The following is a 26,351-nucleotide window of genomic DNA, read 5'->3' as shown; positions in this document are numbered from 1 at the left end:
TAGAATCTTAAACCTAATGATACATAAGAAACTCAATGAAAGAAATGATGAAATATGTTGTAAAACAGAAAACAACGAGAAGTTCATTACAAGAAAGGCATGGAAAATGGTTGGAATAAGAGGATGGAAGGTAGATTGGCATAATGTGGTATGGTCTTCAAAGATTATTCATCGTCGCCAATTTATTCTCTGGTTGGTATACAGGAAAAGGTTAACAACAAAAGACATAATTCAAAAATACATAAACATTTATGATATCAACTATGTCCTATGTTCGGGAGTTGAGGAAAACACAAATCATTTATTTAGGGAATGCTCTTTTGTAATACAAATCTAGAGGAGGTATGCTGCAAACATGAACATCATCAACTTTCTAGGATCATGGAAATAAATCTAAGAGTGGATGAAAAATAAAGCAAAATAAAGATTCTTCTATGTAAGTATGCTGAAATACTAATTTGGAGTAGTAATCTACAATATCTAGAAATAAAGAAATTCAAGAACTCACAGTGAAATAAGTAAAACTGGTAAAAATATTTGGGGAGATATAACTTCAGATGGAAATGTACTCATTCAATCCTAGAGAGGAATCAAAAGGAATGAATAAAATAGAAAGCTCTGTCAGATATGAGATATTTCGTTGAGAAAGTCACAAGTAGAATCAAAGTAAAAACTTTATAGGCGTTAATTGATTGTTGTTGATGTCTGTAATTCAGTTATTGTTTCACTGTCAAATATATATATATATTGTTTAGATCTGATCTTAACTTTTGTATTTTTTTCCCTCTTCTGTTTTTTTAATGAAATGGCACTAAGTTATTTTTCACAAAAAAATTATTTGATTCATATTTTTTAACCACTCTCATTTGTTACGACCTATTATCCTTCAAAAAACTACACCCCAATAACACTTGGTAAAGAGTTGTACTTATTTTGTTACTAACCTATTATACCTCGGAAAACCACACCTCTTATACCTCGTCAAACTAACCACTAACCCTTCAATTGACCATATATTTTGTGACTCACACTTTTTCATATGACTCAAATTCAAATTAAGTTTTATTATTATTATTATTATTATTATTATTATTATTATTATATATATATATATATATTAGTTAGTTTATAACTTTGAACTTATATTCTTAAGAATATCGAATGTTTATCAAATTTGGTATTAATTTAAAATATAAAGTCTTATCAGCTTAGTTGGTTAAAGTGTTGTAGTTGTTTTTGTTAGGTTACAAGTTCGAAACATACATATAACATTTTTATTTTATTTTTAACTATTTCAAATTTATAAGCAGGTCAACCCACGATCTGATTCAAGTATCAATTACTCTCACATATATATCATAATTAATCCTAACTTTCAACTCGAAAACTAAGTAAATTCAAATTAAGCATATTTTATAATATATATATATATATGAATACAAAAATACATTAATTAAAGTAGAATATTATGAATGTCAATTGATGTATTATTTACTTTAAACAAAACAGGTTTAAAAAAAAATACATCATCTAGCATTACAAAAAATATATATTAAGTTTATTTTTAACATATAAAAGTTGATTAGAGAATTTTGTTAATAATATAAAAGTTATTAGTTGGAGACCTTCATTTTTCATTTGATTTTTTTATTTTTTATTTAGTTTAAGTGATATGTTCCAAGTTCAGTGGACAAGTCTATGTTGTGGCACGATACAGTGATTTATAAATAAGCATTATGATAATATATATATATATATATATATATATATATTATGTTATATTTTAAGTTAATCAAAATTAATTGTGATTAAGATGTTTATGTATTTATTCAAACATAACATTATATATATATATATATATATTAATTTAATAAATTACAATATAAATAGTATATATAATATTTAAATATTTAACTTCATTATAATTTTTTTTTAATAAAAATTTAACTCATAAATTTAATTATGATTTCCATATAATAAATTAATTATTAAATAATATAAAATAAAATCGATAAAATCATAACAAACAATTAACAAGTTGTCAAATTGTAAAAAAATACAAAAATAAAATTGTCATTAGAAAATATACAACTGATCACACACATCATTCATTGATGGTCGTTTTAAAAACAAACTCATGATTTTATAAACGATGAGTATAAGTATAGCTAGTCGAACTAACTAATAAAATGATGCTAAAAAAATCTCTACAAAATAATATAAGTTTGAAACACTAAAATTTTATTCAAAATGATAATTAAACATATATCATCAACATAATCAGAGAAGGTAGACAACAAACTTCCCACTAAAGACTGAAAATATTATTCGAATTATAAAATTTGGAGATAAAAAATTTGATCTAATTAACCGAATGTCAAATCAAATAAAATACAACATCAACTATCGAATTTAAGTTTGGAAAAGAAAACAGTGCATAAAAGAGACTACGGAAAAAATACATTTTCAACCATTTTAGAATTCTTTTTCAGAAAACAAATTTTAAGTAAGGATGCTGAGATTTTCTCATTTAAGGGCTCCATATACTTTTATTTGATTACGCACACTATTATATTTTTATTTGAATTTGCATATGAAATAAAAAAATAATATAGTTTAAATATCATCGTCGTTCATAAGGGTGAACAAACGGGTAAACTCTATCTGTATTACTCAACCCCTATTAATCCAAATTAAATTTAGTCAACTCATTATCCAATTCATATTATTTATTAACTAACGCAATGCCCTTGCGTGCAAGGATAAATAAATTTCACATTTACAAATTTGAAATAAACAATACTCACCTCTTTGTCGTTGTCATCCTCGTTTTCATGACCTTTATCATCTTTTTTGTCGACAATATCTATGGTCTGAACATGAAGGACTTCAATGGTTGGGATAACCTAGTGATCGTTTTACTCCTCTCATTTAACGTTGTTTTTGGTATTCATAAAAAAATAACAAATTTGATAAGAAGACATTCATTTAACTTTTTTTCATTAGTTCACCAATTTTACTCCCATTTCTCGGTCAACCAAAATATGATTTTTTAAATAATAGACATTTCATATTACTAATCTCGTAACCTCACTTCTACACCAAACTATCTTAACAATACCAACATCTTTCAACTTCACTTTTGAGAAATCAACAATCTCATCATATCACTAACCTCTTTACCTTAACTTCTTTGGTAGACCAGAAATCTCATTCATATAATTAACAACTAATATTTTTGATTTACCAATTAATCTCTCATCGTATCCATCGACAAACTAACCACAAATATCTTATAATTGGCAAATCAATGTTACTAGTCTTTTATCCCTTGGCAAACCAATCACAAATCTTAATCACACTTTTACAAGTATCTTATCCTTGACAAACCAGTGTTATCGACCTATTAACCTCGAAAAAACAACCACCAAATCTCAATCGACCTCTTATCCATCGGTAAATCACATCCCAATCACACTTTCACAAGTCTCTTATCCTTGGCAAACCAATGTTATCGACCTCTTATCACTCGAAAAATCAACCACCAAATTTCAATCAACCTCTTAGCCATCGACAAACCACATCCCAATCTCAATGTTATTGTAGTCTCTTATCCTCGACAAATCAATCATCAATCAACCTCTCTAATCTCATAACCTCACTCACTTCTATACTCAACTATCTCAACAATACCAACATCTTTTACCTTTACACTTTTAACAAACCAACAATCTCATCCATATATTTAACCACCAATATTTTTTGTTTTCCAATTAGTTTCTCATATTACTAATCTCTCATCTTATCCCTCGGAAAACCAACCAAAAATCTCTTATCATTTACAGACCAATGTTATCGGCCTCTTATCCCTCGGTAAACCAACCACAAATCTTGTAATCTCACGATCTTTTTTTACGGACCTCTCAAACACTTTTACACGTCTCTTATTCCTCGACAAACCAACCACCAATATCAATAACACTTTCACACGCCTATTTTCTATCGACAAACCACATCTCAATCACACACTTTCACAAGTCTCTTATTCTTGGAAAATCAATGTTATCGTTCTTTTATCTCTCTTAACAAACCAACTACCAAATCTCAATCGTTCTCTTATCCATAAGCAAACCACACCCCAATATCAATCGACATCTAATCTCTTGACATCGAGATCCTTTGTTATCAACCTCTTATCCCTCGCCAAACCAATCGTTAATCTACATCTAATCTTTTGACAAATTAATTACCAATCTCTATCAAGGTCATACTTTAGCTCACATCAATATCTAATTTGTTATCGGCCTTTTATCCGCACATAATTTACTTAAATTTGTATTTATAAATATTCAAACTCTTATCTCGTGTGTAAAAGATGACCACTTTAACCATCAGGCCGCTTATGATTGATGTGTTTTATTTAAAATTTTGCGTATGCATGTTTTTATATATTTTGTAATTAATAAAATTTCAAAATTTTGAATTTATTTTATAAAATTCACAAATAACATTGGACCATTTTTATTAATAAGCTAAACTATTTTTTTAATATAAAAAATATTATTTTTTATTTTTTTGTTGAATAAAAAAAGTAGATAAATAATCATAAGTATTTTAATTTATTTTTAACTATGTTTTCCGTATAGACAAATAATTAAAAATATTAATTTATTTTTATTTAAATATATAACAAATTAAGTTTCAAATAGATTGTTATATATATATATATATATATATATAAATATATAATTTTAAAAAATGGTCTATATATATAATATTTATATAAATTATAAAAATATTGAATACAAATATAATATTGATATATATATATAAATATTTATTAAAAAAAATTCTATAGAAGAACACTACGTTAATATAAATAGATTAATTTTTTATTTTTAAAATTTATTAATTTTTATTTATTAGTTAAAGAGAGAAATATTAAAAAATAAATAAAAAATATTAAAAAATAAATAAAAATAAATAAAAATAAATAAAAATAATATATAATTATATATATATTAATAAAACAAAAAAACTTTATTATTTTAATATATTTCAGAAAAAAAATAAAAATATAAATAGTTTTATCCGTTTTTTATTCGAACTTACTCATAAATTCACCCATAATTGGGCGAATTAAATTGTGACCAACTATTTTTTTTTTTAAATGGGCAAGTTTCGAACTTTTTTGATTTTTTGAATTTTCCTCGTAATGATTAATCCCACGCAGTTTCTCGCTTTTAATTAATGTTGTCAATCTACCATTTTCATTTGAATTAAAATAAAATAAAAATGTATTTAGTTAACCTCCAAGCCAAGCCAAGCCAAGCCAAGCCACAAGCCATAAGGCTTCGGCGTGCTCTCTGCAAACAACGGTACCACTCTCTCTCTTTTCTGTATGTGATATATAATCCAATCTCGTATATATTTATTTAAACAGTGCTTTTTTTTTTGGTATTTCCAGAAAAGCTGGGAATGAAGACGACATCTACTCTTCTCACTTTCTTGATTTCTCTAATGAATAGACCCATCAACATTTTATAATCATTATTATTGAAACATACCCATTTCTTCATCTTCCACCTTAATTAATCACCTGTCATCCATGGACATTGTTGTTCAACAGGTATTATTCATCTCTTTACTTGTGAAATTGATACTTTCAGATTCATTCAAAAAGAGATTTAATTAATATCTTGTGTTCATTTGTAGCAAGAAGAAGGATGGCCTCTTGGGTTGCAACCGGTGAATCAAAGAGTTGGATTTGGAAGAGTTCTTAATCACGATCGACATGGATCCATCTCATTCAGCACACTTCTCACTGCATCTCCATCATCCATCTCCCATGCCTCTTCTTCAGATCTTGATACAGAGGTCTTTCTCTCTCTCTCTCTATCATCTCTTCTTTTTCTATTTTATTTTGACCACTTTAATTATGTTCAAGAAATTCAACTTCTCCATTGATGTTTGTGGGTGATTTTTCAGAATTCTATTCAACTTTTAGTTATATCTACATAATTTATCATAAATCATGACTAATTTGAACTAATTTGTTTTATTGGATTTATCATATATATTTAAAAATTACCAACAAATTAATAATGGATCAACAAAATAATATACATTCATTTATAGTGTGGTAGTAAAATATATGAGAGAAAAAATATTTTAAATTATAAATGTATCCCAGTTGTTTTTAAAGCTAATTAGATTAGTGGGATTATTATTATTATTATTAATAAATTATATATTCTTTTCAAGCAGAAATAGAAATGAGAAAATAAATAACTTAATAGAAGAAACAAGATAAATAAAACATTGAGATGTAATAGTTTTTTTACTAGAGTTTAAATTTGGGTGACTTAACATAATTTCATAGAGTCATTATCTTCTTTTAATTAAAGTGTTTTAGTAAAATTTAAACCTCAAACTCATATGAAGATAATGTAATTATCAAAATATTATTTAAAAATCCATTTCATTTTTTATTATTATTTCAAAATAATAAACTAAAAAGAGGTTATTACTCCAATAAAGGTTTAAATTAATGGGATTTTTATATTAGTATGTTTCTAATAGGTAATGCATACTCATTAAAAAGTGAAAAAAAAATAGAAATAAAATAATAAAAAGGTAGAAGTGACTTTAACTCCTTTCACATGGTTTTGCATGATTTATGCCAAAGACTCTATTGGTCAATTTCAATTGCACACATTTATTTATGTTGTCTCACTCCATATATATAAAGAGTGTATGATAAATATGGCTATAAATGTTATAACTTATAACCATTTTAAATGTAAAAATTGGGTCAGGACATTTTAGTGTTTAATTAGACAATTGTTTGTTTTCAGTCATCTGGCTCATTTTTTCATGAGAGGAGTGTTACTTTGGGGAGGCTTATAGGTATATCAAGCCTTCTTGAACTCTCTCGAAGGTCGATTAGAGCAAGACAATCGGAAAATCCAATGAACGATAAGAGGAACTGTAGAACGAGGTCATGGTTTTTCTCTTTATGCTCGAAAGTCAGCACAGATGCTGCCTCCATGAATATCAATCCGACCCCATCCCTTGGATACTTTCTTCAAGCCGAGAGAAGGGCTGCAGACATTTATCGTGGGAATTCACCCCCAAGAGTGGTTAATTATGTTGCTGCTAATACTTCTACAACTTTGGATGCACTTTTTCTCGAAGACCATGTTGCACCTAATTCGTAGCAGTTGAAACTTTGGTTGAGGAATGCAATGAAACCGGGCACACTTCATAATTGTGAACCTTTTGGTTCTATTGTCTACATAGGCAACTTGGTCACTTGATCTAAACAAACTTCAATCATTGTGTCCCACTTAAATATATTTTGTATTTTATATTAGAATCACCATCTATTAAATTCAACTTATTGTTATTTAGAGCAAAAATTAATTATTATTGTTGGAAATGAGTCCAGTTCAAGTTTTAATTAGACAAGTGGATCCGTGTATTTGTATGAATAAATATATAAATAAAATATTATTTATTATAAATATTTTGAATAAAAATAATATTTGAATTGGTTTTAATTTACATTTTAATTTAATCTAATTTTAATGTTTATTTATAATTTTAAATTCAATAGTATATAAAGTTAAAAAAAATATATTTAAAATTTATTTATAAAACATTTATTTATTTTTTTTATTTCAGTCTTTTTATTAATAATATATTCAATATATATATATATATATATATATATATATATATATATATATATATATATATATATATATATATATATATATATATATATATATATTGATATTTTTCTTTTTAAATTTATCGTCAATTCTAAAATATTATTTCAAGTATATATTGTCTTATTTTATTTTTTATAATAATAAAAAAAATTATTTAAAAACTTAACATATTTAGTTAAATATATTTTTTTAATATATTTTCTAATTTATATATTTTTAAAATATACACGTATAGAAATATTATAAATTAAAATAAAAAATATTTATAATATCATCTAAATTATGTTTGAATGATATGCATTAACCCTAATTATTCTCAATTCACGATATATTTAAGCATTCGACTATGCTTTTTGGGTTTTGCTCAAGGGTGCATTCTTAAACATTCTATTATACCTTTTAATAACATGATCTTAAGTTCTGAGTTACCCCCGTTGACAAACCTTAAGTTTTCTCACCAATGTTTTCTTTATTCAAGCCGACACTCTCATCATTCGACTACACTTTTTTACATGAACTTATGCTCTGAATCACCCTCTGTGGACGAACCTTTAGGCTTTCTCACCAATGTTTACTTACTCAACCCTCTGTGGACAAACCTTTTGATTTTCTCACCAATGTTTGGTTTACTCAAGCCGAAATTCTTGTTTCTACTTAATCTACCAATGTTTGCGCACCCACATATAATAATTATTTTTAGAGGGATTCTAACCCTTGTCTTAAATATGAAATTTAACACTTTAACCGTAAGACTACTTATGATTGTTGAAATAATTTTATAATTTTGTGTATAAGACGCATTGAGTAAAAATATTTTAAAATTATTGTAATTTTTTGTTGCTGAATTTTTTTTTATATTTTCTGTGTACATCCCAACATTTCCAACATTTGATACATATAGCATTTTTAATTTTATTTTTAGCAGTTTCAAGTTTATGAGCGGGTCAACCACGATCCGACCCAAGTATCAATTTACTCTCACATATATATCCAAATTAACCACAGCTCTCGACCCGACAAATTCAAATTAAGCATTATTATATATATATTATATTGTTATAAATGTCTCACATTCATCAAATTTTGTGTAGAATTTAAAATATAAGGTCTTATTATCTTAGTTTGTTTACCTTAGTTAGTTAAAGAATTGTACTTATTTAAAAGTTCAAAAAATACATATAACATTTCAATTTTTATTTTTAACTGTTTCAAGTTTATGGGCGGATCAACTCACAACTCAAATATCCATTTACTCTCACATATATATCCAAATTAACCACAACTCTCGACCCGACAAATTCAAATTAAGCATTATTATATATATATATATATATATATATATATATATATATATATTGGGAATATACATATATATATATATATTATATTGTTATGAATGTCACGTGTACATCAAATTTTGTGTAAAATTTAAAAATAAAGTCTAATTAGCTTTGTTGGTTAAATGGTTGTACTTATTATTTTAGGTTACAAGTTCAACTTTTCTTGGGTTTAATTTGGGTAAAATAAATATAATATTTTAACCTCAAATTATTTTTCGATTTTTATTTGATTTTCCTAATTAATGTTTAATTATCACAATAATTAATCCTAATTTGATTCTTAATCCCTTCTTTTTGAGGTTATTTTGAATATAAAAATTCAAAATATTATTTTAAAACTATAAATTGTGGTATGTCAAATTTTCATGGTTACAATAATAATGCTTAATTTGAATTTGTCGGGTTGACAGTTGTGGTTAATTTAGATATATATGTGAGATTAAATGGATATTTGGATCAGATTATGGGTTGACTCGTCCATAAACTTAAGACGGTTAAAATTAAAATTAAAAATGTTATATGTACGTTTTGAACTTACAAACTAACAAAAGAAGTACAATCCTTTAACCAAGTAGGCTAATAAGACTTTTTATTTTAAATTCAACACCAAATTTGATGAACGTGAGACATTTTTAACAATATAAGTTCAACTTTTTAACTAACGAATCTATATATATAATGATGCTTAATTTCAATGTGTTTGGTTTGTCAGGTCGAGAGTTGTGGTTAATTTGAATATATATGTGAGAGTAAATTGGTACTTAGGTCTGATTGTTGATTGACCCGACCATAAACTTAAAACGATTAAAAATAAAATTAAAAATTCTATATGTATATTTCGAACTTGTAACCTAACAAAATAAATACAACTCTTTAGCTAAGTGTGATTGGGATGTGATTTTCCAATGGATAATAGGCCGGTAATAATTAAAATTAGTTTAAAAAAATATATGAATCAAATATTTGATTGGCCAAAGTGTGAGGTCACAATGCTAAATGTTAAAAATTATGAATCAAATATTTGATTGACCAAAGTGAAAGTGTAAGGTTACGAGATGAGAAGTTCGTTGAGAAATATATGTGATGAGATATGTGAAAAGATGAGTTGTTTTATCGTGAATAAAATGTGGAATGAGACTGTTCTATTTTTTATTTTAATATATTATTCGCGATTTATTAATAATTTTAAACATTGAATATATATTTTTATAATTTTTTTATTAAATTTATTTTGTTTATATTTTTATCAATATGTATCGCACGAGAATTTTCATAATTTATATAATATTGGATACAACTTAAAACAAAAATATAAAATAATAATTGAATTATATATATATTAAAATATAAGTAATTAAATTTATAAAATAATAATTTATATATATATATATATATATATTTAATAATGAGTTTGAAGGTAAATAAATAACATACTAAATAGAAAATTTGAGTTTGAATATATTAAATATTTATTTTGTTTTTCCTTTTTATATTTTCAAGTCAAACTCTAATTTTTTTTCGAACTCACCCTAACTTATTCGGCCCTAATTGTACCTAAAACATTCGTGTCTATTGCACCTTTCAAGAACAACATTTGGTCTATCGCTCGGTTCAAGAACACCTAAAATCTATAGTTGTTTTAAATATGAAAGAAAAATATAGTTCTTTTATAGATTGATGGAGAATTATCTGAAAGAAATAGTAAATCAATGTCAAAAGGTGGTAGCTAGTACTGATGTTTAAAAACTCTCTTCCAACCTTGTGCCATCATTGTGTATTATCATTAGATTTATAAATAAAATGAATAAAATTTTAATGACGATCTAGGTTAATTTAGAATTATATATTATTTGGTAAAAATAGCCTAGTGAATGTCATATTAGTCATTACGATTATATATGTTTTTGTGATTTGTTTTTGGTATTAAGTGGATAAAGCTTTCGACTAAGGCTTGAATTGGTGTTCAAAATGATCTGCATAGTGTCAAATGAATTTCGGTCACGAATATCGTGTGGTGGTCAATCTTGATGGAACGAAATCGTATAGTCTTTTCAAACAAATCTCTGCATGTTCGCGAGTTCGATTCTTACATAACTAGCTAAAGTTCGTCCGAGTTCACCGGTAGCATCAACTTTATAGACCACAATAGTTTTGATTTGTTGTTTTGGAGAGAAAGATAATTAATTGTGACTAATTGTTTTATTTTAGGTTGACATAGCTTTAATTCGTTTATTAGATTCCTTGACCGTGTACATTGAATGAGATTCGGAGGAATAAATAAATAAACTCTATTTTGGAGAAACTTAAATTATAATTTATGTTAATAAGACCCTTAATAGTATTAATTAGTCTCTTGAGCAGAGTTATGATAGTTGTGCATCCCTAAAGATGCTTTCTGACTTTCTGATGCCTCTTATATTTAATCTTTGCCTTCATATTTTGTGTACTCTAATAATCACTCAAAATTGGATTACTGCCAATTCTAAGAACAAATAACAGATGACTCTCTAAACTATTCCTTAAAAAACAGTCAAATAGATCCAAGTTTCACAACATGGTTGTAGCATGTAGTAGGTTTCTAAAAGTGAAAAACTGAATTTAAATGAACCGATAAAAGTTAAACTGTGGTATTCTTTATGTGTTGAATATATTTATATTTTTTTATTTGTTTTTTTTCTTGACAAAATTGTAATATTTTTATGAATGAAACAAATACCGAAAATAAGATCAATCGATGAGTAACAAATAAATCAAATAAGTCAGTGATAATTGTGAATTTATAAAACAAAGAGTTTTGATTAATAAGACTCACTTAAATTAGTCTCAAGCTTTCTTACTTTTTCTGGCATCCTTTTATCTTTTTTTTTATATTCATTGAGTAGTTTAAATTATTTAGTACCAGGAAAAAGAATATTAAACAAAAGAAATTATATATTTTGATGTATAATCTTAATATAAGAAAATAAGATTAACGCAAGAAGAAATCTAATATTTTGTTATGTTAATACGTACAACTAGGAAAATATTGTGACAATATTTTGGAGGCTCTTAGACAAGATATTGATATTGAGCAATTTGAGACTTATTTAAATGTGCAAGTGAACACTTTAGAAAGTTAACGTATTTGTCTTGAGAGTATCACTTATAGTCCCAATTATGTATATGTTATGGTTTCGGAGGACCGAATGTTATATAAGCTGATGTCATAGCACTAGTTTGTCATGATGTAATCTTTATTGATCTTCTTAAAAATATTCTCTTCTCAAAAGTATTCTCTTCTAGGTGGACGTAGCCAAATTTTATCTTGGCGAACCACATTAAATATGTGTTATTACTTTATTATTTATCGTATTTCGTTCTAACAAACTAGTATCAGAGCTTCAATTATTAGATTGTTTATTTTTTTAATTGAGATGGCACAGTAAGAATTAAGATCGACAAATTTAGGGGTTGAAACAATTTTAGTTTATGATAGATTAAGGTGCATGTTTTGCTGAAATAACAATGCTTTATGGGGGTTGCTGAAGTTGTTGGTAGGAGCAGAAATAACCGATGAGATGATATTCTAGAGGAGAAGACATATTAAATATTATAGTTGTGTCTTGCAGATGATGACATCATTGAGTTCTCAAAGAAGGAGAAGGTCGTTGGATTATGGTTGAAGTTGGAGAACCTTTACATGACGAAGTCGGTCAACGACAAATTCTTTTTGAATCAACGTTTGTTCATCCTCCGAATGTAGGAAGATATAGTATATTAGGAAGACGTTAGGTATGTCCTTAATTCGAGGGATCTACACATAAAGCGACTAAAACAATTATAGAAAATCAAATTTTGGTGTTGTTTACCTGCGGAGGTAATGAGCGAGGGAAAGAGAAGAAGTACAACACGTCGTCTAATTCAAAGGTCTTAAGTGGAATAATTTCTATAATTACTACAAAGAGTTTTTTCGTCTGAGTTTGATCAATTCTTCAAGGATGTAGGGATTGTTCGTTTTCACATAGTTAAGCTTACGCTGCAATAGAATGATGAAGTAAAGAAGATTATTCAAACATTATTGGAGAGAGAGAGGTGCACGTTCTCTACTATAAATCTCGATATAAGGTTCTAGGCAATGACAATCACTACAATATGATATTTACTAAATCGTGGGTCTCACACCGAGATTAACCGACAAAACACCTTATGAGTGTGGTTTGACATGTTTACATATTACTCAATTCTGATGGTATTGGATTCACAGTTTATTATCATGTCAAGAAAGATAAACTAGAGCCAAAAACAAAGAAGATAGTATTTGTAAGCTATGGAGATGGTGTCAATGGATATAGATGATGGTCTTTATCTAAGTAGAAGCATCATTTTTAATGAGAAGTCTATACTTAGCTCTATTATAATGTCTTTAGTATAAAGTAACAATGTTGATAAATATGTGGAGTTAGAGATTCATTTACTAGTATAGGAAGAACATCATGTTGAGGCTGAGCTGGCAAAACCTAAACTATTAGATTCTCACACGTTAACTTTACATTAGAGTGTAGTTGAATATCAGTCATGGAGGATTGGGGTTAGACCACCTCAAAGATAAATTTATGAGGATATAATTGGTTATATATTACATATTGTTATGGAGGATGAGGATACATCAAAATTATCTACCTACAAAGAAATTGTATTCGGTTCTAAAATTGTATAGTGGTTTGCAACAATGGGTCATCTAGGTCATCCTTGCATTGACTAATGTATCTTGGTTACCTGGCATTGACTAATACATCTAGATAAGTTCTAGAATTTATTAATGCATTTGGCATTGACTAATACATCTAGGTCATTTCTAGCATTGAGTAATACATTTTTGCCATCTTTAACATGGACTAATGCATATTGGTCATCTATGGTATTTAATAATACATCTAGACCATCTCTAGTATTAAGTAATGCACCTAGGACATCTCTGATATTGAGTAATTCATATGGGCCATCTATAATTAACTAATGCATCTACGACATTGTGTAGTGCATTTGGACCATCTTTAGCATTAAGTAATGCATTTTGGTCATATGAGAATTAATTAATGCATCTGGATCATCTAGCATTGTCTAATGTATCTTGGTCTTTACTAGTATTGAGTAATGTATTTGGGTCATCTAGGCATTGACTAATGCGTATATACCATCTAGTATATAAGCCATTTCAGCATTTGGGTCATCTAACATTGCATAATGTATTAGGGTTATCTAACATTGAGTAATGCATCTTGGTTATCTGGATATTGACTAATGCATCTAGACCATCTAATATTGACTAATGTGTTTGGGTCATCTATCGTTCACTAATACATATTGATCATCTAGCATTGACTAATGCATTTAGGCCATCTCAGCATTGACTAAGACATTTGTTAAGTTATCTTAGAAAAACTCTAGATAAAAGAGAGAGGACATATAATATATGTGCATTGATGAATGCATCTAGAAAATCTTGGCATTGACTAATGTATCTCGAGCATTTGGGAGAATTCAAGTCAATGTGGAGATTTGTTGAGTAGTCTTGAATTTCTAGTGAAAGGAAAAAAATATTGAACAAAAATAAACTATATATTTTGATGTATAATCTTGATATAAGGAAATAAGATTAATACAAAAAGAAATTTAATATTTTGTTATGATAATAAAACTTGGAAAATATCGTGACAATATTTTGAGGCTCTTAGACAAAATATTAGTGTTGACATAGTTGAGCTTTATTTAAAAGCGCAAGTGGACACTTTAGAAAACTGAAGTCTTTGCCTTTTCTTAGGGTTTTGGATTATGTATTTTTTAGGGTTTCGAAGGATCGAGTGTTATATAAACTTGTGTCATAACTATAGTCTATCAGAATGTAATTTCTATTATGATCTTCTCAATAATATTCTCTCTTCTAATGGACGTAATTAAGTTTTATTTTGGTTTACCATGTTAAATATGTTTTTTTTATTGTTTACGCAATTTCTCATATTACGTTCTAACCATATCTAAATTGACAGTATGCAAACCTTAGCTTACAATCTAACATTTTAGTTATTATGAATCTTCCATTAACTTTTCAATGGAGGTCTGCTGAATTTTCTTTTGGTGAAATTATTGTCATAATTATTTAGTTAATATAGTTCTCCTCTTGTTGGTTCAAGTATCTTTTTGTTGTTGAAGTTGAACTTCCAAGGGTGGTAAAGACAATGATTCGAAATTTCTTTCGATCATGTGAGAGTCTACTATTGATTTTAGCACGGTTTTGTTCTATCCGAGTTTCTCATATATTTTTATTCTTTCATTTGAATGTTAGTTCCATGAGATATAATATTAATTCTCTTTCTATCCAATGATTTTGATTCCTTGATTATGTTGAAGGTTTTGAAGAATGACAATAATTGGTCATACATCCCATTTTGGGTTCTTCTTGAGGATCTCTAGATTTCTGACGGCAAGTTGATAATACAGAAGTATTATAATTAGGTAGTGTTTGGTTGGTGGTAAAAAAGTATAACACTTATACAATTTCTTATCATTAATATCAAACATTAATAACATATACAATTAATACTTTCCTATATAATTTATATCTCGTTTCTATATAACTTATACCCTATAGAATTTGTACTACCAAACACCACCTTTAAGTAATAATTCAGTTGCTCTTGCAACTAGGGATGACAATGGGTACCCATATACCCGATATCCAATGGTTAAGTTTGGGTATTTTAAAATCAGGTTCGGATCGAGAATGGAGAGTGAAAAATGTTATCTAATCGGGTTTGGGATCGGGGATGAGGTGTGTTGGAAACTCAAATAATATAACAAGAAAATGACTTGTATATAATTTCTCAAATTGGAGTTCATTTGCTTCTTCAAATTTGATGGTTTAAATCAAGAAAAGTCTTTTCAAGAAGATTTTAAGAAATAGATTAATAAAGAAATTTAATAGGTAAAGTCTTTATATGACTTATTACAAACTTCATAATAATGGTATGAAAAAATAATTATTTTATTATTTTAAGTGAATTTAAGTAAATCAATATAACACTTGTGAGCTCGCATCTATTGTCTAGGGCTGCAAATGAGCCGAGCCGAGCTCAAGCTTGCTGAACCTCGAGCTCGACTCGATTAAGTATTTATTAGCTCGACTCGAACTCGAGCTCGAACGAGCTTATAAATTTGAGCTCGAGTTCGACTCGACTATATTACCTACAAGCTCGGCTCGACTCGAAAGCTTGAACAAAAATTTAATTTTCAAGCTCAAACTTGAACTCGAACTCGAACCAAATTTATTTATAAAATTAAAATATCAATCTTTCATACATATTAATAAAAACATGATATTTCAAAATTAAAATATGAAACAATCATAACTATTCAAAATTCTAAAACATAATAATCCAAAACATTAAATCACCATTACTTATCAAAATTCTAAAACATAAAATTCAAAAATTAAAGTACAAAACATTAAAAATTGTTTGAACATTCAATATATTAATCTTTTTAATTCATGTTCTTCAATCATAGCACACGTACAACTACCTGCATTCAATAATATGAAATGTTTAATCTTAAAAATAATTAATATAAAAAATAAATGTTAAAACAAATAACTAAAATTTAACTTACTTTAAGATGTAGATACCGGCAACAAAATTTCTTGATATGTCTTCTCTTTCTGAAAAAGTAAAAAATTAATTAAATAAGTGATAAAATTCAGTATATAACATAAGAATTTAATTATAAAAACTTACTTTAATCTTTTTTTCATTCCATTTATTAACTCAATATATTTTCTATTAGATATTATTATATATATTTGAATTATTTAGGTGCAAGTATAACAAGATTCAAACATTATAGAAGAATATAACTTATAACAACAATATATATTTTTTTTTATATTATAATATATATTATATATAAAAAATATATATAGTATAATATAAGTATCTTTTTATCTCTTTTCAATATAAGTATAATATAATATAAATATCTTTTTATCTCTTTTCAATATAAGTATAATATAATTTTATTATAAATAAAATATTAACCATATTTATTTCTTTTTATACTAAACTAATTATTATATCTTAATATTATTTTATTATATATAATATATTAACCATTTTTTATCTCTTTCAATATTATATATAATATACTTTTATTATATATAATTTATTTTTAAAAAAAAATTATTTCCATCTTTTTCTTAATCTTTTTATAGAATAATCAAAACTAATAAGTATTATTCTATATATTTATCCAACCTAGGTATAGAATAATCGAAGTCTAAGTTTATCCTAATACATAAAAAAAAGATATATAAGCATAAATTTTTTTAAGAAAAAAGATGAACAAGACTTGCCTTACCACTGAGTTCACCAATAAATAATTTTTTCCTTTCTTTGTTGTTGGATTTCCTTAAAGTAAAACAAATCAAAGTTAAATAAAAACGCAAAAACAATAGTTATCATAAAAAGAGAAAATAAATTTAATTACCTGTAATGTAACTGTAAGACTATTCTAAAAAATATGTGAAGACGAATAAAGAAAAGATTAAGAGTGAAAGAAATTGTGTAGATGGAAGAGAAAACGAATGAAGAATGAAAGAAGAGGCATGGAAGAGAAAATGTAGAAAGAAGGAAAGAAAGACTATTAGATGAACAGGTTAGATGAGAGAAGAAGATGAAGAGTCAGATTAGGTTAGATGAGAAATAAAGAAGAGGGATTAGATGAAAGTCGTAGATGTGTTAGAAATTAGGGTTTTAATTATGGATTATGGGTCTTTCATATGGGCTTTGAAGAAAAAGAGAGGGAAAAAATATATTATTAGAGTTTTAATATTAAATAAAAAAAATTATATATTATATACTTAGGCTCGAAAAAGCTCGACAAGCCATCGAGCAAGCATTATATGAGCTCGAGCTCGACTCGAATTTTAAACGAGCCAGCTCGAGTTCGGCTCGAGCTCAGTCAAAGTCAAGCTCAAGCCGAACTTTGACCGAGCGGCTCACGAGTAGCTCACGAGTAGCTTGACTCATTTGCAGCCCTACTATTGTCCCATCCTGGACAGCACTTTTGTGTCAGACTCCCTAAAATGCCCAATAACGATGTCATTATATCATTTACCTTTGCTTTATTATCTTTTTACTATTTTATTTACTTTTTATTTTCTTGTTAATGGCAACAACAACTCTTTCAGTTTCTTTCAGGTACATAAAAAAAAATTAAAACTAGAGAGTTGCTTGTTGATGAGAAAGAAAAAAGAACTTTAAAGATTGAAAAAGAATAATATGAAATCATCCTGTGACATCAAAAAAAAAAGGGGGAAGAAGAGGATGATGTGTATTGTAATAAAACAATAGGTAAGGTAAAGTATAAAACGACACCATTTTGGGCGTTTTGGGGTGTGGACATAAAAGTGATGTTCTAAGGTGGGATAGCAGATCCGAGCTCGACATTTGTATATATATTTTAAAAACAATGAGAGTTGTTATTTCATTACCTGTCTTTTTGTATACGATATTTTTATCATTAAAAAATTACGATAAAAAAATGATTAAATTCACTAAGGATGTGAATTGCACTAAACGAAATATCATGTTGGTATCAAATGATATATTGATATTTTTAAAAGAAAGATTTTACGTCTACAAATGAATATGTTTACACTTGGAAGTACAATATAGTATTCATTATAACAAAAGATAAAAGGGGATCCATCTATGCTTGGTGAAGGAAGCAATGCATATGGAAATCTTAAAAAAAAAAATTATGATTGATATATTAAACGATATAATCTATATCCATAAACTTTAATTTTGACATTTTTCAATAAATAAAATATTTCTGTGAAAAATATGCAATTGTTTACACGAAGGCAGAATAGTTCAAAGATATATTGTCTACTAGTTAACCAAGTAAAATAAATTTTCACTAATGTTAAATAATAAGCATTTACGAATGAGTACGTTTTTATTAGAAGATATTTCAAAATTATCTAAGAATGTATCAACGAAAAATTCTATGTGATAGTAATTTAAAATTGTACAAGTTCAGTCAATGACAAGTCTACACATACACGTTTTAGATATAATGTTATTAGACTATATTCTCTAATAGAGTTATCAAGTTTGACCATATGAGTTAAATATAACATTGTGGATCAATTAACCAAACTATTGAATAGAGAGTTAATTTCAAAGTCTTTTAAGAACATGAGCCTACTACAAGTTGATATGAAGGAAAACTCATCTTATGTAGACTTGAGATCCCAATAACTAGGTTTAATGGGACATTGCAAAATTATTATTAGGGATTAATCCTATAACGAAATAATATATATTTTGACGATGATAAGAATATCATTTTTAATGATTCTTTGTGAGAAAATAGATTACCTCTGTGAGGGAGAAATGAGCCGCTTCGAAAAAATTGCACGGCCCAACTTTATATCCTCTCACAGAACCAGACGCGTGTTCCATAGCCAAAATGGACACAACCATGATATCTTGACATGTATCAAGAAGAATTATACGTGAAAGTATAACCATTTACATAAAGAGAAGAATAGTTAAAGCACATTGAGTCTACTAATGAGTTAGTAAAATTATATGCTTTCATAAGGGAAGGTTCAAAATGTCACACCTACCTATCCTATGTATGATTCAATCGTTGAACCTATCAACAAGTTAATCTTTATATTTTTATTATGTGGGGATTGTTGGAATTTATAATATATATAGATGACTTCCATTATATGAATAAAAATGAGAGTACAAAATAATGGGCATGTCCCAAAATAAAATTATAATGTTGAATTTGTCTCACGCTCAGAAACATAACAAAATAAAGTATTTTTGTTGAATGTTTTGAATTGAATCCAAAACCAGGCATAACAATAATCTTTTAAAAGTCATTGTCATTACAACGTCAAATGCAATTGAATTGCATTGGATTAAAATTTAGAGAAGTGTAATTCTATATAGGTTTAATTTTTTCAGCAATTTCACCTTCACATATTCCTCATTCATGAAAATACTCCCTTTATCTCTCAAATTCTCTATATTTTACTATGCTTTTTTATAAGTTACTTCTCACATTTTTTTTATCTATCCAACTTCATTAATTTTTAAGTTGTTCTTTTAAATTATTCTTCTGAATCAATACTAGATTTATTGTATCATAGGAGACAACTATCTGCGATAAGTTCTGCACAAGAGGTGGCGTTGAAAGTGCTTGATTAAAATTTGTTTAACACATGTCTCGAATCAACATAAAATTCGATAGTTTTGTTTCTCGTAAATTCTAATTCATTTGTTTTATATGTAAGATTTATTTATACTGTATCATAAAAATATAATGACTAACACCAATTTTGTTGCCAAAATTTTTTCATTCTTACTTGAGAAGATTTTATATCTAATGTGCTGGTCTAATAATTATTTTTCCCAAATCAGACTGGATAAAATACTAAATATGGAATAAGTAAATAGTGCTGAGAATTTTCTTAACAAAATTTTTTGATTATTAAAAGTTTCTGATTGTTTCCACATATTTGGTTTACATGTAATCATATACATGATATTTTTATTTCTAAAATAGTTAAAAATAAATTATATATTTTGTTAATGGAAAAAAAAAGGTGGTTCAGTATGGTACACTAACCTTATTTATGATGAATACAGGAATGAGTTTCATGAACTTTTAATTCTAATTGCCACAATTATACAACAACAAAAGAAAATATTTTCATTTGAAGAGAGGCATCTTATAAAAAAGTGTATATATGATAATCTATCATTCTTCAATGCCAACCAAATCTAAAGGCAAAGAATTCAATACAACCACAGCATACATACATAAGACAGAAAATGATCATTTATTGACATTGTTTCACCCTAAAGTTTTTTGTATCAAGCAACTTTAATATGAGCCTCTGAAGCCTGTTAGAACTTAAAGAAGGTTTAACAACATTAACACTCCCATAAACAGAACAAGGATCCTCCTTATCCATAACACACCATCCTCCAGGGACAAATCTATCATCTAACCTGCTCAACAGCTCCCTGTCGATTCTTGTTAAAACCCTTTCTCCCTCAGCAAATTCTCGTCCAAAAGGAGCCCCGCTCTTGACCATCTCGTCATAGTGGTCCCAAGTAAGATTCATTGGACCAAGCTTCGGTGGGTTGTCCCATTTCGCAAAACGCATGTCGTAGTTAACTGTTGTATTCTGGAAATCCTTGTGGTTGCATACTACAGTGTGGAAGTAGCTCTCCAACGACGAGTGGAAGTTCGTGTAGTACATTAGAAGAGTACGAGGAAGATTGTCCCATCCCCAAATGCAGAACTCAAGAAAAGATCTTGTCAGAATCACCCATTCGGACCCTAGGAAAACAAACTTTTCTTTAGGTACACAATGCTAACTTACTCAAGAGAATTAACCCTGGTTATTTTATTAATTTTTTTTTTACCCCAAATGGAATCAGAAAGTATAAATACCCATATACAATTTGAAAGAAGCCGGCATCGATCTCTTTTCTTTCGCCCAAAAGACGCCCGATTTCTTCGAATGGTAGAGACCTGGATCTATAATGATTGGCCGCGCTCTTTGAAACCTGCAAGGTCATGTATCGTTGAACATTTACAGCTACAAATGTAAAGTAAAGTTAGAAATCACACAAAGAATGGATAAAACTAGCTAGATTTACTCTTTCCAACCAATTTCGCTTGAGTGCTCAAGGAAGTTTAGATCTCTAGGCAAGTATGAGAAAATGTGTAGAAGATCTGGAAAAGAAATAACAAATTTGAATTATAGATAGATGTTAGAGTTTCTATAATAAATGATTATGATTCTAAATTTGATATTCTAGACAAGGAAAGAAGATCATTTTGATTCCCCAATTTGTATCAAGCTCATTTTGCTCCCTGTAGTTTAAAGCTTCAACAAGTTGAGAAAACAAAATAAGCTAGAATGCAAGTTAAGGCCACACACTGCAATTATTCATGTCAGTATAGAGCATCAAAGTTCTTCTTCCTTCTCTTTTACTAAAGAAGAAACCTTTATGCTTTCAAAACAGTTTATTTGTTCAATTGGGAATGAGATTTTCAGATATTTAATGATTTGATTATGGTGGTATGGCATGATTAGGAGAATCTCAAATAAATTCTGCCAAATAACACCTGAAATCTACAATTGATGCCAAATTAAGAGTTGATTTCACTTTGCAGAAGTAGAAGGGGGAAAAGCTTACCATCTTGCGGCATTAGCGGATAATCCGAAGCACTGAGGTTAATAAACCAATCCCAATTTCCCTTCTTTAATAGTATTGCTATGGCGTGGAGAGTTGCCGCCATAACTGTCGGCCCCTTGTAAGTTTCCAAATTAGCTTTTCCGACCACCCAAACGTTCGCAAACTCTCTGATAGCCGCTTCTGACTTAACATACCTGGTGCGATAGAATATGAAAGAAAAGGAGTGAGAATTGGTTCGCTAATTACAGAATATGACTTGTTAGGATTCATATCATAGCACCTGGCGAGATCGAGTCGTTCAGAGTCGGAAGCTTCTAGATCGAGATGTAATAGGTAACTGTTCCTCGGATGATATGTCGCTTGAAGCAACCGCTTCAGTTTCGGACCATCTCCTTTCGTTCCCGACAGCAAATATGCAAAACGAGGTATCTCCGGCGGTGAACCCAAAAGCTTAGAAGCCGAATTGGGACTGGAAGTGAAAGAGGAAGAAGAAGATTGCTTATCTTGGTTTAAATTGGTTAGGAAGGCGAAGATGAGAAGAAATGTTACGACCACGAACAATGGTATTAGCCATTTTCGATCTAAAATGAAGGGGATGTGGCTCCTTTTCATTATTGAGATGTGAGATTAAAGAGAGGAGTGGGATTTGGGACGAGCAGATTGACCGAATGGAGAGAACTGGAATGCTTAATCAATCTCTATGACTGGAATTTAGGAACGAACATCTGATAGATTTTTTACGATTTTCAATACCCGGAGAACTTTATTGATTCGAAGCGAACGGGCCTTCTTCCTCAAATTCATTTCGTCCTATAGGACATGGTCAGCTATAGAGCCATTTTTTTCTTCTTTTAACTAGACTCTAATGACTAATGTCAAGTCAGGTTAATTGATAAAGTAACTAACCATACCTATGAAAATTGTACACCCTCTCTGACATCCTAATCAAATTATCGTGAATTTTGAGTAGAATATTAATTTTTTCATTTTTTTAGAAAAACTTTCCGACAGTTAAAAAAATAAAAATAAAAACGAACGTCACGTCACGACATGAAAATTCTGGAGAGATAAAAGGCCAGTCGCATTATTTTCAGAATGAGATTTTTTTGGGGGGATTTTTAGAGAAATATTCCGACCGACCAGCTGGAGAAGGGTTGAGAGCACGATGTAGACCAAGGCATTTTTTTGCCATCTCCTTCAAGAATTTTGCTAGAAAATCTTCGAATCTTCCTTTTTTTTCTTTGAGCTTCGATCTCTCCACTTGTAAAACTTGATTATACTGAATTATTTGAATTTCTCCATTCTTATAGACTATATCTCCAATGTATGATTTCACTTTAACTTTATTCGTCATCTATCTATTATTTAAAATTTAACAGGATATCCTAAAATATGGTTTCCTGGATGAGACATTTGATTCCCATAAACTATAACCTCTCCATAGATTGAATAGATAATTAAACTTTTCAAAACAATTAAATGTAATTTGTTCACAATTTTAAACTGAAAAACCGTTACGTAGTAGAGACTGTCCTTTGGGATGGGTGTGCTAGAGATATCACCAAGGCAATTTCCAATTTCCAGCACATCACCAAGCACCGAACCTTTCAAAACGAATCTCTTTATTTCTTTCCTAATTTCTTTAATAAGTAAATTAGGTGGTGACTCTTAATTGAGCCAGCTATGTTTTGTATTAATCCTAATTCGGTTTCTCATCTCATTTTCGAGTGAGACTTCCCTCGGAAGGGTGGTGTTCTCACTAATTTTTACGATATTTGATAGGAAGGTAAGCTAAGAGATTTAATAATACAAAATCGGAAAATTTTAATTTCATAACGTTTTTGAGAGAATCTGGGCTAAGCTTACTATCCAAACCCCTCATCCTTTCTCTAGGACTCGAGTGGGAGGTAAGGCATAGAGCTGGTTAATTACGGTGTTCTATGGCTCTTAAGGGCAGAGCAAATGTACTTAACAATGTAGTATTAACGGTTTTCAAAACCGGAACCCTTTTAAAAAAGGGTCTCCCTTTCTCGAAACCAAAAGGCGTTTAACCAATGATTTTAAATTTTTTTGTCGGTTCCTGAAAAGAACCATTTCGGGAGCGTACAATCATAATACAATATTTTTTCATATATATGCCGTCCATCAATATCTCACCATGAATAACACTCTAGCAAAGCAAAAAAAAAAACAAGATTTTAGAAGAAATCATAGATTCCCACAACATCTCTCAACCGTAATCGTACGGAGATAACTCATCATACAAGCTATAACAATCCCATATAAAAAAGAATCCATGTCTTGTCACCATATAACATCACATATGGTCACTTTAACCTCTTTATGACCCACCATCAAAACTCTAACATGAGAAAAGGTTTTCAGGATTTTCTATATCCTCCTATATTTGATACGACTAGCAAAACTATTAGTCCAAAGATCAAACATATCCTTAATAGTGATATTCCTACCAATGGTAATTGAGGAAAGCTTAGGAAATGTCACATCGAGACACTAAACCTTGTATTTGTATAATTCTAGAAGTTAATCGAGGCCTCGTCTCCCATAATGAATCTGGATTGCTTGCGATAATTATTCTATAAAGAATATACTTCACTCCAAATGATATTGTTCATAGTGCATTGTCATTTATTATTTGAAATAACTTTTTTCGGCGTTATTTATCAAACCTCGATCAATGACAATTTTTACTATCGCTTAGAATATTTGATAAAAATTATTTTGACAATATTTGATGATTTTTTTTTTTATTTTCTCTACTTTATCACTCATTATTAAAAATCTTTGAAATCAAAACTTAAAAAAAGTTGCAAAGATGGTTGTATCTTCTTTACTAGAATTGAAAATTCTTCCAAGTTTTATTCTTATTATTTAGTATTTAAATTCTCATTTAATTAATTTAATTTTGTTCATATTATTTTACAAATTAATTTTCTATATAACTCTTTATTTAAATGAATGATAATTAAATCATTTTAAAAATAGAATTAAATATTTTGTATAGATAAGGTGTAAATGCAAATATACATATCCATGAAATTAATCTTTATTTTATGTTAAGTATGCCTAACCTGTAACTTTTGTTATATAATAAACTTATCAAGTTCTTACAAAATATTTCAAAATTTATCTTCATCGTATAACCTTTTATTATTCAATAATAGGTTTCAATACAAAAACAATTGCACGACTTAATTAATTTTAAAAAATTGCTAATTTAACAACTAATAGATCTTCTATTATAAAATAAAAAATTTAATGCATGAAAATAAATTTTAGTTTAAATAACATTATAGTTCAATTTAAAAAAAAGTTACATTTCAATTTATAAAACATTAAATTTCAATTTATAAGACATTATATTTCAGTTTATAAGACTTTACATTTTAGTTTATAAAACTTACATTTCAGTTTATAATACTTTACATTTTATTTTAAAACACATTATAGTTTAGTTTTAAAAAACGTTAAAATTTAGTTTAAATAACATTATAATTTAATTTTAAAAAACGTTACAGTTCAGTTTTAAAATAACGTTACAGTTCAATTTATAAGACATTACATTTCAATTTATAAAATATTACAGTTCTGTTTATACGACTTTATATTTCAGTTTAAATAGCATTACATTCAGTTTGAAACACATTACAGTTCAGTTTTAAAAAACTTTAAAATTCAGTTTATAAAGACATTGCCCTTCAATTCATAAGATTATAGTTCAGTTTTAAAAATGTTATAGTTCAATTTATATTACATTTCAGTTAAGTCTAGATAAGACATTTTAATTCGGTTTATAAAGACATTACATTACAATTTAATTTATAATATTATAGTTCAATTTTAAAATATGTTACACTTCAGTTTATATAATATTTTAGTTTATATAAAATATTACATTTCAGTTTATAAGATATTACAGTTCAGTTTATAAGACATTACATTTCAGTTTGTATAACATTACAGTTTAAAAAACATGAACAAAA

General features: G+C 28.0%; 2 protein-coding genes across 2 annotated transcripts; one reads left to right on the top strand and one right to left on the bottom strand.

The window, feature by feature from the left end:
• The first annotated feature begins 5,449 nt into the window (after positions 1-5,449).
• Positions 5,450-7,465, top strand: LOC124910733 (uncharacterized protein At3g17950). The gene is made up of 3 exons (XM_047451413.1): positions 5,450-5,629; positions 5,716-5,877; positions 6,858-7,465. The coding sequence occupies exons 1-3, from the start codon at positions 5,609-5,611 to the stop codon at positions 7,218-7,220; spliced, it is 546 nt and encodes a 181-aa protein (XP_047307369.1). The 5' UTR covers positions 5,450-5,608; the 3' UTR covers positions 7,221-7,465.
• A 13,465-nt stretch (positions 7,466-20,930) lies between these two features.
• Positions 20,931-23,153, bottom strand: LOC124945952 (beta-glucuronosyltransferase GlcAT14C-like). Its single transcript, XM_047486492.1, has 5 exons — positions 22,628-23,153; positions 22,348-22,541; positions 21,805-21,880; positions 21,596-21,711; positions 20,931-21,481 (listed from the first exon to the last, which is right to left on the bottom strand). Exons 1-5 carry the CDS (start codon positions 22,957-22,959, stop codon positions 20,976-20,978), a joined length of 1,224 nt encoding a protein of 407 aa, XP_047342448.1. The 5' UTR covers positions 22,960-23,153; the 3' UTR covers positions 20,931-20,975.
• Between the last annotated feature and the right edge of the window lie 3,198 nt (positions 23,154-26,351).

The sequence above is a fragment of the Impatiens glandulifera genome, chromosome 7 (genome assembly GCF_907164915.1).
Source record: "Impatiens glandulifera chromosome 7, dImpGla2.1, whole genome shotgun sequence".
Lineage (NCBI taxonomy): Eukaryota > Viridiplantae > Streptophyta > Magnoliopsida > Ericales > Balsaminaceae > Impatiens > Impatiens glandulifera.
The sequence above is the reverse complement of the archived record's forward strand: the minus strand, read 5'-3'. Positions and strand labels throughout refer to the sequence as shown.